Below are 15,098 nucleotides of genomic sequence, written 5' to 3'. Positions count from 1 at the left end.
AGCTTCGTATCGATACCTGTGATACAATTAAACTGAGTGGGTCAGGCTTGGGAGCCTGGTGAGCATATAGGGTTTTCAACCCACAATAATATAATTATTATATTTAATTATAAAATAATCAATCCAATTACCCACCCCCTTTATCTCTATTTATTTCTTAAATATTTATCCTAAGAACCGATTACCCTTCTCCCATTCATTCCTAAGGATTGCCCTAAGGAATTGGCACAAAGTCTAGTGTTGACATGGTTCTTAGATCACCTCAGGTGAACACACAATTCACAATAATTAATGGACACCTAGTTTAAGAACACCTAAAGAACATTTAGTTCCAATATTACCCAATGAACCTAATTATCTAAAGAACATAGAGTATGAAAGCTCTTAATTCAAACAACGTGACAATAAAGTATATCTCGATCCTGCAAAATCACTGATATTATGAACACATATTATATTTCTAAAACAACATATCCCATCCCGTCGATCCCCACATACTGACCCTATACAATGATCTTACGAGATCTAGCCTAAGGATTCGATACGAATAACAATTGACGAAGCTGCTTCGGAAATTCCCTGGCAGCAAACGAGGATCAATAAAGACATCAAATGAGGGGAATGTGTGACAACCCAAGTTGTTCCGTTAAATTTCCCCGTTACCGTTAACGGAAGATTCCAGTTTATAAAGTTCCGTTAATTAGAGGTCGTCAAATTTAATAAACATTCCATTTGTTTACATTTAATATGTCGTTAAGTCGTGATAAAAAGAAATAAAAACACATAACACCCAATTCCATTTATTTGGAAAATGTTAAGTTTTATTGTTACGACCACTAAATCGGGTGCGACCAAAAGCCCCGTTTAACGGCAGTATTGGGTAGAATTCCACTGAGCTCCAACTCCCACCCATATATAAAGGGGAGTAAACTCCATTTGGAGCTTTTCCACCCTCTCTCTCTATACTCTCTCTCTAGACTCATTTTCGCCCCGAATCCGAAACCAAACGCCTCCAAATTGTAAGTCCGCTTACCCTAGACTATTCTAAACATTATGATTCGTGTTTATAACATAGAATTGGACTTGGAACATGTGTTTATGGCCAAGGATCATGCTTGGGCCGTAAACACTTAATAAGTGGGTTTTTAAGCAATTTAACCCCTCCAAACCAACATTGGGACTTAGATACGACCTTATGGCTTGCAAATCCGGACTTAGAACACCCTAGTCATGAATTTTGAGGAGCAAATAGGAGTTTACGGCCAAGGAATGTGCTTGGGACGTAAACCCCTCAAACATGGGGTGTAAACTCATTTTTACATGCTTAAAAGCCCTAGAACTCCACCAATAGCCTTGGAATAAATCCTTAAATCATCTAAAAATAGTTTGGGGACCTTAAACATGTCAAACACCCTCCATTTAGGAGTTTACGGCCAAAGCTTCCCAAGAAATAGTTCCAGGGCCGTAAACTCATAAAAACATGTTAAAGGGTGCCCTAAATTCATACCAAGGCTTAAGACATAAAATAGGGGCTTGTCCTTTGGGTTTGGATCAATTAAGCACATCAAAATGAAGGGGAAAATGGAGTTTACGGCCCAGGTATGTACCAAGGCCGTAAACATCCCTAAATGTGCCAAAATGATAGTTTTAATCCCCCAAATTGGCATAACACTTCATTATAAATTACTAGCAAGGTATTAGGGGATTTAACCTTCACAAAACTCTAAGGATGAGAGTTTATAGCCGTAAACTCCCTTAGGAGTTGTCTCTAGGCCGTAAACTCCAAGATCATGCCCTTAGAAGCCTCAAACCCACTCATGCCTTTTTGGAAAAGTACTTAGAATAATTCCATGAGCAAGTAGAAGCCTTAAAACACACTAGATACCCTCACCATGAGTTTACGGCCGTAAACTCATGGTGAGATGTCCCTAGGCCGTAAACACAACTTTGGGAGTTTACTCTCGGATAATAAACTCCATTCCTAAGCCATACACACCTTTAGACGCTACCCGGGACACCCAAACACTTATCTAAAGTGTTTTCCGCTCCTGTGAGCGCGTATATTTGTTTAATTAGTATTAAATATACTAATTGTATGTGAACATATGTTATCATATGTTAAATAGGTCATTGTGTGTGTTCGAATCCTTGCGAGACACCGAATGCCCAAACGGCACCTTCGTCGAACCTACTTACACCAGGTGAGTTCATACCCCTGAATGAACCTTTTAAATGTTTTAACATGTTTTATAGGGGGGAATACAAGTTAAACATGCCAGTTATCATATCAATCACATGTGATTTATAACCCGCATGCACAAGATTTTACCACTGTACACTGTTTTACCGAGTAGGACACTATAAATGGCTTTCAAAAAGGGTTTTCACTTGTTCAAGTTCTTACTTTCATTGCTTTATCAAAGTTCCATTTTCAAACTGATTTATGAAAGATTCCCAAAGATTTCTAAAGGTTTTCACACTTATTTTACCAAAGAATACAAATGCGATTTTCCTAAGTATAAAGGTTTTTCCAAGGTTTTCATGTATACTTTTACTTGTTAGTTACTGCTGCTTCACTTATACTTATTTTTAAACTCCTACTCAATAACGCTTTCACTTTGTGATGCGTTTATACTTGGTATTGTCTCTAGTTCGCTTATACTTGATAGACGCTCTTACTTCACTTATCGTCGTTTCCACTTCGTGATACACTTACACTTGGTACACTTATACTTCACGATTCGATTATCCCACTCTGTACGCTTATACTTCACGAATCGGATGTCCCACTGTACGCTTATACTTCACGACTCGGATGTTCCACTATACGCTTATACTTCACGACTCGGATGTTCCACTGTACGCTTATACTTCACGACTCGGATGTTCCTCTGTACACTTATACTTCACGATATGATTCCACTTGATACACACTCAAGCGTAGTTAGATGTATGTCTGTGCTTGTATAGATGCATATAAATAATGATTGAAGGACTTAGGAAGGCTTGTCCGCCCTATTTCCTTTTCTTCGTTGAGATGTGGTCTGGTGGGATTGGATGTCCATCCGAAGGTCGTTGATTCATTAGTTATATATTATGTACACAAGCATAGACATATGGGTTGCTTCAGTCAGTTCAGTTATGAGTCTCTACCTCTAGTTCAGCACTTGCATTAGAAACCCACTAGTTGGAAGTCTCTACCCACTATTTGGGATGCATCTTCAGGACACGGCCTTCTCCGTCGTCTAGTTGGTAACCAGAGTCTCCTGTAGGGAGAGCGGACATTGTGTGTATAGATCTATACGGGATTCACACCTCCACACCCTGACTGCTAGCTACAGTCCACGGCTCACCAAGCCAAGGGGTGACAAATGTCACATTATATAGACGCTTGTAGGGCGTCTGGTACTCTAGTGTCGGTTAGTATGGTTACGAGTATCCCGGGTTACCTTATAATTCATGTCCTTAAGGTAACGGCATTTCGCCAGCAATTTTACACTGTATGCTGGTAATTCAATTTCAGAGTCACACTGTTTTGACCTTACAAGACGTATCTTTCATTTGATACTGTCTGGGGTCTGTCTCCTCTGTTTTGACCTTACAAGACGTATCTCTCATTTGATGTTGTCTGGGGTCTGTATCCACTGTATTCACAGTATCCACTGTATTCACTGTTTTAGACCTTGCTAGACATATCTTTCATTTGATATTGTTTGCGGTCTGTACTCACTGTGTTGGACCTTACCAGCTGTACCTTTCATTTGGTACCTTTTGGGGTCTGTGTCTCTATTCGTTAGACTGAACCAGGCGTGTCGTTCATTCGATACTCTCCTGGAGTCTATGACTCCTTTGCCTTAGCCAGCAGTCCTCACTGCTGAGGCATAGGTTATTTCCCTGTTGTCTCTTACTTTCTTTAATAATCAAATTCAGTATTTTGATAATGATAGCAATTAAGGGAAAACCACTTTTTACCACATAACACTGACCAGTCTTGGTAGAAGGCTGCTTTGATTAAAGAAAATATAGGATTTTCTGGAAAGAACTCTAATACACTGTAAACACTTAAACTATTACTTTATAAAGTTATTTGAATGAAATGTCACTAAATACTTATGAGCTCACCAGCATTTGTAAAAATGCTGATACTCGCTTTTCAAATAACTTGTATTCTCAGGTTAGCATTAGACAGGTACATCCCCGGAGCTGTTGATGAAGATAACTTAGTACCGCGCTGTATTTATTCTATTACTTGTATTACTTTGATGTATTAATGTAACCATGTAAAACTATTACTATTAATGCAATGTTTTGTTGTACTTTGATTACTATAATGCATGTGTTGTGATACTTGACATGACGTCATCCACCCCAGAACGTTTCCGTCGTTCCGGTTTTGGGGTGTGACCGAATGGAACAAGTTTCACCACGAACCTTCGTTCGTAAAAGAAAGAACCACAAGACATTTTAAGTCAGGGGTAGTTATCTAGATAACAATGCCTAGGCGTGGTCTGACTATCATGAGGTATTATACCCCCAGACTCTACCTATCCTAGCAATATAACACCAGACATACCTAGCAGTGGTCTATTACCAACGCACTTTATTAGGTAGTCTACGAAGTTCCCTTAATTACTTCGTGAAAGAAAACGCTGACATATGAAGCTCGGTCGATCACTTCATAAAAGAAACGCTGACTCCAAAGCTCTCTCAAAATAAAAGTATGGGGAAATACTAATAGAGTATTCCCGTACGCTCCCGTAACCGACACACAAAATTGTCGAAAGACTTTGTACAAGATAGTACTTCTTGCACATTATAGTACTCTGGTATGCAAAAGAATCGTACCTGAGAACATAATAGTACCCTGGCACAAGCAGCACCCAAGACACAGAGCTTTGAAAAATACTTCGTACATAAAATGTACTTCTGTACGTAGGACGTACTCCACCGATCATCAATCTCACCCCACACGTACTCTTAATAAAAGACTACCCAAATCCCAATCCTAATTGAACTAAACATCCCATTTAAGTCTTAACCCATCACTAGGCAAACCTACAATGTTTATAATCAATTTTTGATACTATCTCCGTTTAGGAAACGCTAACTAGTGTATACTTAACACAAGGTTTTTAAGTAATAGTATCATATATACACATCTTAACACATATTGAACCATATCTGATTCGCACGTTGTATATTATCAAATATATCTAACACGTATTTCGGACAATGACAAATACTTCACATACATATGTATATTTCATATTATAATCAATACTCGTATTTAAAATCACGATTCCTAAAAGGGACTATACACATGATACCTTATCGAATGAATACGTAGTTCTAAAATACATAATCCATATTCTCGGATCTTAAATTTTCCTCATTACCTAATCCATATTCCTGGACCTAAAACTAACCTCTTGATCTGATCCATACCCTTGGATCTAAAACTAACCTCCTGCTATGATCCATACTCTCGGATCTAAAACTAGTTTATCTCTTTATCATTTTATCTCATGGTCCAATCCACCTTTTATCACCTACCAACAACCTCATCTACTCATGTTCTACCCAACATATTTTTAGATACAAAATACATATATAGTTTAACTCATTAAAACTTATATAATTCATCCATTCCACAATCATCTCAAATAAACAACAAATATTATACACATAACACGTATTTCATAGCAAATACTTAATATTTATGTGTTAGAAGAAAGTGACCACACACTCACTTGATCAGAAGATGATCGGACAGCACTACGACTTGTAGAAGTAGTATCCTTCGGTGAAACTGTGATCTTTTCACACACCGGACTTCTCGCGGGTAGAGCTTCGGCTCGGAAACTCTTTTCTTCTTGGGATCTTCGGTGCTTCAGGACTTGCTTCGGGTTTCGGGGTTGATACCGGGGCTTCGGGATATTTATTGCACGCAAATCGAGGTAAAACGGGAGAGAGAGAAGAGAAAATAGCAACCCTAAACGGTTGGCCCTTCAAATCTATTTATAGGGCAAAATTGGCCCTTGCCACGTCGTGGCAACCTTTTTCCACGTCGTGGGCTTGGTCGTCACTACATGCGTCATCGCAAGTTGCATCTGGGGGATTCCCGGAGGTGTCAGAGGACTTGCCACGTCATTGCACTGCTTGCCACGTCGTGGTCTCTGACAGTTTTGGGGTTTCGCGCCCCGAACTTCAGAAATTCATAACTTTCGCATACGAACTCCGTTTTCGACGTTCTTTATATCGACGCGAAGGTGAGATTATGCTCTACAACTCTCGTTTAGACTCAATTGGCTAATTTTGACTTTATTTTTAATATATTATAAATATATTACCTATATATTATCTTTAGTAGGCCGGGACAAGAAAACTCTGTTCGAAATTCATAACTCCTTCATCTGAACTCCGTTTTCGTCCGTCTTTCCGTTGTTGCACTACTATCGATGAGATCTTCAATTCTCATTTAGATCACTAAGGATATATATCTATCTACCTTAAATTCACTATTTACGTCGCGCTGGGTCATGCCGGTTCTGTCGCGAAACTTCGACAGGTCATAACTTATTCGTTATAACTCGGATTTTGGCGTTCTTTATATGCACGGAAACCTTGTGACATATACTACAACTTGGTTAAGATTAATCCTTCTAAATATTCTTCCATCAAAAAGTCATTTTTGATGTTTATCGTCTCTAAATTGATTAGCCCGGATCTACGGGCGTACATCAACAACCTCCCAACATCAACATTTCATTTAAACATGAAACAGTTGGTTTACATCAACAATTACAGGAGAAAAATCTCACTACAATCACACTCAACACTCTAATAACCATTTATGAACAGATCGACTCAAGAACAAGTGAAAAATATAGAAACCCTAATAGAAAACCCTAAACGGAGAGAAAAGCACTGCGAGTGGAAAGAACAACAAAATATCTATATGACACAAATGAACTGAACTCCAACATTAAATACTTCGTGGCAACTCGTATCAACCGAACCCGACGGATACGGGTTAAACAACCCGCGCTCATTTACCTGCATTTTAGAACATAACAGAAAACACCCTTCTACAAATAACAAATGTCACAAGACGCCCAAATAACTAAACATCTTCAAATGATAAGTTTGCTATCAATAATACCTTTTAACATATGTATTTATATTTTACTACTTTTAGTATATATAAATTAAAATTTTTATCTAACAAAAACCATTAATATGTACTTCTTAAAGAAATTATATGTGTTATATTAAATTAAATTATACTTTTCTTCTTTAAATTAAATTAAATTATTTGTTCGTTTACTCGTTTACTCGTTACGTCTATGTAAAACTTTATTCTTTACTTTTCTTAGAAGTTATTTAAAAAATTGTAACTCCCAACTAAACAAATTTATTTATATTTCTAATGTTTGATTGACATGTAAGTTATATATTCTTAAAAATATCTAGATTTTTAAAAGCAAAATTGTAAAAACAGATTCAACTGAATTCACATTTTTGTTTTTTTTTTCTAAAAGGAAGAAAATTTTACATAAAGAACCGGTATTATTTTATCAAATTAAATGTAAAATTATTTTATGAAACGTTCAAAGACATATTTTAACCACTTTGATAGCGAGTGTGATAAAAGTCATCGAGATTTTGAAAATAAAAAAAAATAAAAATAATTAAAAAGCTAAAATTGGCGCTGAGTCGTCACGCGCTAATTGGGTGACCGTTTACGATGTTAATTTGATGGTCCAGACGGAGTCTTCGGAAACTTCCGTCATCCGCCAGTTGGCCACCAAACAAAACTCCTCAACGTCTCCGGCGATTCATATTTTTTCAAATTCCCAATTTCTCCGATCACACACAAACACACACTAGTCTTCCAAAATCCCCTCTTCCTTCTCTACAAATCCGACTGATCTTCGAGTTGAAAGAGAGAATTAGAGAGAGAATCGGAGATGAAGCCGGATTGGGAGCTGCAGAATTGTTGCGATAAAGACCAGAAACTATTTCTCGCCACCGTAGGCGTCTTCACTCTCGTCATTCTCGCGGTTAGCTACTCAAAATTTTCTTGTAATTTAGTTATTCTTTTGGTCTCTTGTTCATCTGATTCTTCTTCTTCTTCTTCCGTTTGTAGTTAACCCTAAATGTGGTGTGTTCCTATGCATACACTGCTTCTCTGGATTTTTCTAGTGTTTCTTAGTAGTTACGTTGTTTTTAAAATTTAACATCATATCTTACGGATAGTTATCGGAATCTGCTGTTGAAAGTATTGAGAAAATTTCTGTGTTAACCTAAAATCTATCGCAAGATAAATCTGATTGTTAACAAGTTCAATGTGATACGCGTGATGCTCTTAAATTTAATTGATTACACTAGTAGTTGGTGGGAGAAACTTGTATCATCTTCTCAGCAGGTTTCTAGGTCAACAAACTAAGGTTTGAACTTTGAAGCATTTAACTCTATAGAGAGAAACATTACTTCTCATTGGTGCATATATTCAACATGAATATGTTTGATTTACCAATTGCAATTCTCCCCAATTTTCTGAAATCATTTGACATAACTTTTCCATGTTTATTCACTCCATGTTATCTCAATCTGAATGAATTGTACAGTTATGGAGAACATTTCTACTTACCCCTTTCAAGCTCATCACTGTCTTTCTTCATGAAGCAAGTCATGCAATCGCCTGTAAACTCACATGTGGAGAGGTAAAAAACAACAAAACCTTCATCTTCTTTCCATTTACATCATCTTTCTAGTTTCAAGCACACATCTTTATCCTTTATCTTCTCCATTTTTATCAGGTAATGGGAATGGAGGTTCATGCCAATGAAGGAGGAGTAACACAGACACGTGGTGGTGTATATTGGTTGATCCTACCTGCTGGATGTATTATTACAACATTATAAATTATAAATTCCTCTTCAATTTCTTTATTAAATTCCATTTATTTGTTAATCTTTAGCAAATAAATCTTTTTTTTTTATAGATCTTGGTTCATCTTTCTGGGGTATGCTTCTAATCTTGGCATCAACTGGCCTTCTTACTTCAAGAATTGCAGCTGGATGTTTAGGAGTTGCTCTTCTTATTGTCCTCTTTGTTGCTAAAAATGTAACAATATTTTTATTTTTCAACAATTATTTAACTTTTTTAATTTTGTAATTTGAATATATCCAATTTGAAATCATCCATTTGCTTTGTTTTATTGAAACAGTGGACACTTCGAGGACTTTGCATTGGTCTGTATTCTTTAACTTCAAATCTTTATAACTTTTTTATATTTATTTACCAAAAAAATTAAATAATTAAAATTTTACATTTTTCCACAGGATTTATTATCTTTCTTGCTGTCATTTGGATCCTACAAGAAAAAACCACAGTTCGCATCCTTCGTTATGTCATTTTGTTCATTGGTATGAAATTATGAATATGATCTTATATTATTACTCTTCCCATTGTCTTTTTTATGAAATGACAATTTTGCCCTTTTCTTCACAGGTGTTATGAACAGTTTGTTTTCGGTTTATGGTTAGTAAACATTCTTTACTCTTCAAAACTGACAATTTAACAAATTATATCATTATCATTATATGTAATTATGTAAGTTTGGTATTATTATTATATATATTGAATAAAATAATTTTTTTATTTGCAGATATTTATGATGATTTAATTTCAAGGAGAGTTAATTCTAGTGATGCTGAGAAGTTTGCAGAAATTTGCCCATGTCCATGTAATGGTGTTGCATGGGGAGTCATATGGTCAGTTTTTAGTAAATGACAATTTTGCCCTTTCCAATTTAGGCAACATACTTTCATATTTTATTTTTAATTTTGATTTTTTTTTCAGGGGAATGATTTCTTTCATTTTTCTAAGTGCTTCTGTGTATATTGGGCTTGTTATCTTATCAACATGAGGTATTCTTTTGTTATAGGAGAAAATATTAAATAAAAGATTATTGAATTCTGTTAAATTAAATTAAATTAAATAATTGTTTTTATATATGCAGATTGATTCATGGAGTTGGATTTTATTCATGTGGTGTTTGATTCACTAACTTTTGATCTCATTCTTTGAACCCTTGTGATTATTGAGGGTTTTATGCATATGATTGCTTTGTAACCATTATAGTTAAATATTTTGTGTATTATGTATTTTGTTTTTTTTTGTGGATATGCAAATTTAATTATAAGTTTCAAGTTATTCTTTCTAGTTTCTACTATTTTACCAAATTGTCAACTTTTGTGTCTTTAATACATTTAAATCATTTTATATTAGCATTTAGAACAAAATTGGTTTTTGTGATTTGCACCAATAACAACAATGCATCATGAATAACGATGCACTTTCAAAATGGAACCAAGAATAACAATGCACTTTCAACAACTACAAATTGAAAAACTAAGTATTAAAAAAAAGGACACTTTTATATGTAAAAAACGATTTAAAGTGGAATAGTTTTTTTTTTAAACTGTTGATACAGAAACAATGCAACATTGATATGTTGTCTTCCAGGGTTGTATTTGATTAAATATTTAACCAAATATGTCTTTTTACGGTATAAAATGAAGTACAATCATCAAATTACATGCTGGAAAAAAAACCAAGTAATTATAATTTTATATGAGTGAGTTATGTGTATTTTAAAAAGTAGGACAAATAATGTTTTCAAAAAAATGCTTTGCCGGAGATGTTGTCGAGGAATTTGATTTTGAGGAGATGATGTCCTTGACACGAGAGAGAGAGAGAGAGAAAGAGAGAGAGAGAGAGAGAGAGAGAGAGAGGTTAACACACTTCCACTCCACATAAGCAAAACACGAGAAGGGATAGGGATAGGGGGGGGGGGGGGGGGGGGGGGGGGGTTGTTCACCATGTTATAACATGTTAAGAGGGTGTCATGTTAGCATAACATGTGGTTCATTAGCACGACATAGTATTAGGCCGGTAGGTATGGGTCTATGTCTTAACATCATCCTCTACACCACACCATTTTAGGTAGGAAATTATCACCACACCTCCACACCACTTTAATTTCCATCTCATAATTTTTTTCCCTTTTTTTTCGAATGTTTTATTTATTTATTTTTATTTTTTCAATAGTTATAAAAATAAATTATATAATATTAAAAACATAGCATTTAAATTGAAAAAAGATATGTATTTATTTTGCAACCCTGGGAATCTCGCCTAATTCTAGCATCATATCTCAATTGAAATAATTACACCTAAACATATATTTAATAGGTAAAATTATGTAATTTTTTGTATAAGGATATATTTAAAATGTACAAAAATAAAAGAAATGATGTCTGCTTTCTAATGCGTTGGTTATCCGTGTAAAAACATTCTTATTCAAGCGAAACCTTCGTTTGAAATCTTTGACTTGTATGCACAATTATCCGCAAAGTAATTGTGATATAGACATCTGTGTCCTTCCTTGCGATTCTATTTAACCTCACGCTTCTTGTTAGTAGAAGAGCTACATCTTCTTCTAGCTCGTTAGGGTAATACTCGTGCATCATGGTGATGAACATATCATCATCATCGGAGGACAGGTCAAACGGATCCATAAAACTTTTTGTTGGAAATTTGTATAAAAAGATAAGAAAGACGAGAGTTGTGTGTAAAAAAATGAATGGGGTTGAGTTATATTAATAGGGAAAAAAAATCCTTATATAAGAGTTTCAAACGGTAAAACTCACACCTACCTTTTTAATTTAAGCATCAAGACACGTTATGATGGCAAAGAGGTTTAACATAACATAACCTGGGGGCAACATTGTCCCGGCCTTAACGACGTTATAGGCCTTCCATGTAGGATCCTCCACTGCGTGGAGGACCAATAGCGAGCCGCCTTAGTGATTTTGTTCTTTCCGCATATCCTTAGCGATTTCGTTCTGCTGAATAATAAGATTCTTTATATTTTTGTAATTTTCATGGTTCCACCGGTCAAACTGGAATCTGGTAATAACATGTTCTTGTGTCAAAATAAAATATTAATATTTTGATTTGTTGAGCAGATGAAACCTGAAACCTTGACCGAAGACCAAACCGGTCGTGTCTTACTGGTTCGATCAGTTAGATCGGTCTCAAAAATCCAAAAACCGGATGATATCATAATTACATTATTATTAATTTTAATTATACAAAAAATACAAAAAATGAAAAAAAAAACAATATTTTTTAAAATTCCTGGTTTGAACTGGTTCAACCCGACTGGTTTTTACCTGTTCACATGAAAACTGGTTTTTTGGCCTTTAAGAGCCAGATTCGGGACCGGATCCCGGTTAAACGGGCCGGTCCGGTCCATTTTTCAAAACATGGGGCAGATTCCTACCAAATTAATTACCTTAATACATAATATATTTATTTATATAATAGATAAAGGTAATTAACTAATTGTATTATTAAAATAAAAGGGAATAATTAAATGTGAATGAAAAATTATGCTAAATGCTACAATTAACAAGGTGCGGATGTGGTATTTGATCTTTACAACACTATGAAAAATAAAAGCACAATCATCTAAATTCATAAATTGTCTACGGGTGAATCATATATCCAAATCATCATCTGGGTCCTCATCAGAATCAGGCATCTCATCATCAGAATCACGAAAATAAATAATCTCCCCCCTTTCAATTTCCTCTTGTTTTTTCAAATTTTCACCATTTGACTCATGTTTGACCTCAGTCAAAGATTTCCTCCCATCATATATTTGAACTGATTTATCCATTTCTGTAAAAACAACAAATAAATTAATTAATCAACAAAATTACAACCTACAAAAGCATACAAATTACAAACCTTGATGCTCAAATGGGAGTACAACTTTTGCTCTATCACTTCTTTCTTTATCTGATAACTGCATATTAAATTGCACCTACCAAAACATATAATTTTAATTATATATTTTATAAAAAAAATGATAAAATGAGACAGAATTTAACCTTAGGAACAAGGCTTTGAGTGATTGCATTCTCTACAGCAGACATTGATGTGAATTTGATTTGTGATTGCTCATTGGAAAACTCTTCAACCTAAAAATATAACTTTTTATCAATCAAAAGGATTGTTTCAAATCTTCAATATGCTTATGTGTGTGTGTAAATGGTGAGAGAGAGAGAGAGAGAGAGAGAGAGAGAGAGAGCGGGGGGAATACCATAACCCTAACGCGTCCATTTCTGCGTTTTAAAGATGCATGAAATTGTCCTTTTTTGTAATTTTGCTCTGCATTTGTTGTTGTAGAAAGTGGTTTTACATTGGCCACCATTGAAGACATGTATTCAAATGCAGAAGTGGTTTTGATATCATGGAGATCAGAATGTAGTAGCCAGAAGATACTTGATACTTGGGCTGAAAATAATGTAAATGATGAGATTTTCTTTTTCTTTTTATAGAAAAAGATGATTTTTATGCAAAATATGATCATGATATATGCATACCATGGCTTCGAAGATTGTTTATAAGGCTAGAAACTGAAGATAAGGATGTGTGTCTTAACATCTCACTTACCTGAACACAATATGAAAAACTCAATTATACAGATTCATGGAAGCAAATCAAGAAGGTTTGAGTTTGTGAATAGGGAAAAAGAAGGATTACAGAGTCTATGGCAACTGAGAATCGAGTTTTCCCTTCTCCAACAAGTCCTGCAAACACATACAAATCATATGAATGATTGAATATAGAATTTGGAAATGAAGTTCGGATTTCAAGAAATACAGATCATGATTTAGTATCTACCTTTCCCCAACACAAGAATTTGAGAGAACAGATCATCCAAGTTTCTCACATCTTTGCATAAGTTAAGATTAAGTGAAGCTTCCGTTGATGGAGTTTTAATGGCTCCACGCTGTTTGAGCTGTTCTTTCCAACCCAGTGGATCGGTATAACAATCCAAAACACTCAACCTGTCCCAAAATTTCCAATTAGGAAGAAGAACAAATGAACAATCGACATGAAATGATAATCGATTTAGCAGATCGTAATTCGTAACGGGATAATATTGTTACCATTGATGCGATGTGGCGATATCAGTTCCTCTGGTGTTAAGCAATTCAGCTGTGGACGAAGGACTTCTAGCGAAAGAGACGAGCACGATGCCTCTGAAATTCGAAACCGTGCAATTTAGAAAGAATGTATATAACTCTCTTCAATTCAATCAATGATTGAAAAGCTAAATTCATAATGATTAGGATATGTTTTTACCGAGATTGAGACTTCTCCGACGATATGAATGATGATAGCTGAGTGAAAATGTAATCGAAGACGATGGGACCGAACGGTGAATCAACAGAATCGTTTATGGTGAGAGACGTTGCGTGTTCGCCTTCTAATGCTCCGTCGCGGAGGACTCTACAAATGGCGTCCGCCATTGTCCGCCGGTAGAGGATTTACAGTCGTGATTGAAGGAGGGTTTACGGTTGTTTACAAAACCCTAACTCGATTTGGAAGAAGGTTACGAATTAGAGTTGACAAAATTGCAAAAATAGTCCTGGTTGTGAAAATTATACGGTTTTGGTCCAAAAAGGTTTGGTGGTGCACTAGTGATCCAATTTTGAATATCTTATGCAGATTTGGTCCCTATTCGTTAACTTTAACAGTTGTGAAAATTATAATGACTACTTTACCCTCAAGATCTTTTCTGCAATTGAGTCTTTTTACCAAACCATAGGGACCATTTCTGCATATCTTCTTTTTAATTTTGTTGAATTATTATTATTATTATTATTATTATTATTATTATTATTATTATTATTATTATTATATATATATATATGGAAAACTGCAATAAAGTCCCTACATATTGGCCTCATAATCGATTTAGCCCTTATATATATTTTTTATTCAATTAAGTCTCAAAGACCGGTAATCGTGTTCAATTTAACCCTTTGACCCGGTCAATAGGTCATCCAACTTTCAAAAATTACATTTTCGGCCCAAATTTCAAAATTTATTACAAATTTGGTCTAAAATTTACACTTTTGGCCCAGATTTTAAATTTTTTTTTACAAATTTGGTCCAAAATTTACCCTTTTTGCCCAAATTTTAGAATTTTATTATGAATTCATCCTAAC

The 15,098-nt window shown here is 35.1% G+C and overlaps 2 protein-coding genes across 2 annotated transcripts; one reads left to right on the top strand and one right to left on the bottom strand.

Moving 5' to 3' along the window:
- Positions 1-7,750: 7,750 nt before the first annotated feature.
- Positions 7,751-10,230, top strand: LOC145093102 (peptidase M50B-like protein). Its single transcript, XM_079031149.1, has 10 exons — positions 7,751-8,063; positions 8,631-8,726; positions 8,823-8,907; positions 9,008-9,129; positions 9,233-9,257; positions 9,348-9,431; positions 9,517-9,546; positions 9,674-9,779; positions 9,868-9,935; positions 10,028-10,230. Exons 1-9 carry the CDS (start codon positions 7,971-7,973, stop codon positions 9,932-9,934), a joined length of 708 nt encoding a protein of 235 aa, XP_078887275.1. The 5' UTR covers positions 7,751-7,970; the 3' UTR covers position 9,935; positions 10,028-10,230.
- Positions 10,231-12,400: 2,170 nt separating this feature from the next.
- On the bottom strand, positions 12,401-14,486 carry LOC145093101 (elongator complex protein). The gene is made up of 9 exons (XM_079031148.1): positions 14,230-14,486; positions 14,034-14,126; positions 13,765-13,931; positions 13,624-13,670; positions 13,464-13,533; positions 13,181-13,374; positions 12,969-13,058; positions 12,826-12,901; positions 12,401-12,756 (listed from the first exon to the last, which is right to left on the bottom strand). The coding sequence occupies exons 1-9, from the start codon at positions 14,394-14,396 to the stop codon at positions 12,572-12,574; spliced, it is 1,089 nt and encodes a 362-aa protein (XP_078887274.1). The 5' UTR covers positions 14,397-14,486; the 3' UTR covers positions 12,401-12,571.
- Positions 14,487-15,098: the final 612 nt, after the last annotated feature.

This window comes from Lactuca serriola, chromosome 3 (assembly GCF_051521515.1).
Source record: "Lactuca serriola cultivar US96UC23 chromosome 3, Lser_US96UC23_V15, whole genome shotgun sequence".
NCBI classification, from domain to species: domain Eukaryota; kingdom Viridiplantae; phylum Streptophyta; class Magnoliopsida; order Asterales; family Asteraceae; genus Lactuca; species Lactuca serriola.
This window is presented reverse-complemented; position numbering and strand designations above follow the sequence as displayed.

What these genes read in the sequence shown, in the direction of transcription:
- LOC145093102 (XM_079031149.1), top strand. Translation starts at nt 7,971, where the DNA reads ATGAAGCCGGATTGGGAGCTGCAGAATTGTTGCGATAAAGACCAGAAA. An exon ending in GTTGATCCTACCTGCTGGAT is followed by an intron (nt 8,908 to 9,007) that starts GTATTATTACAA and finishes TTTTTTTTATAG; the next exon opens with ATCTTGGTTCATCTTTCTGG. An exon ending in ACTTCGAGGACTTTGCATTG is followed by an intron (nt 9,258 to 9,347) that starts GTCTGTATTCTT and finishes ATTTTTCCACAG; the next exon opens with GATTTATTATCTTTCTTGCT.
- LOC145093101 (XM_079031148.1), bottom strand. Translation starts at nt 14,396, where the DNA reads ATGGCGGACGCCATTTGTAGAGTCCTCCGCGACGGAGCATTAGAAGGC. An exon ending in CTCAAAGCCTTGTTCCTAAG is followed by an intron (nt 12,902 to 12,968) that starts GTTAAATTCTGT and finishes ATGTTTTGGTAG; the next exon opens with GTGCAATTTAATATGCAGTT. An exon ending in ACTCCCATTTGAGCATCAAG is followed by an intron (nt 12,757 to 12,825) that starts GTTTGTAATTTG and finishes TTGTTTTTACAG; the next exon opens with AAATGGATAAATCAGTTCAA.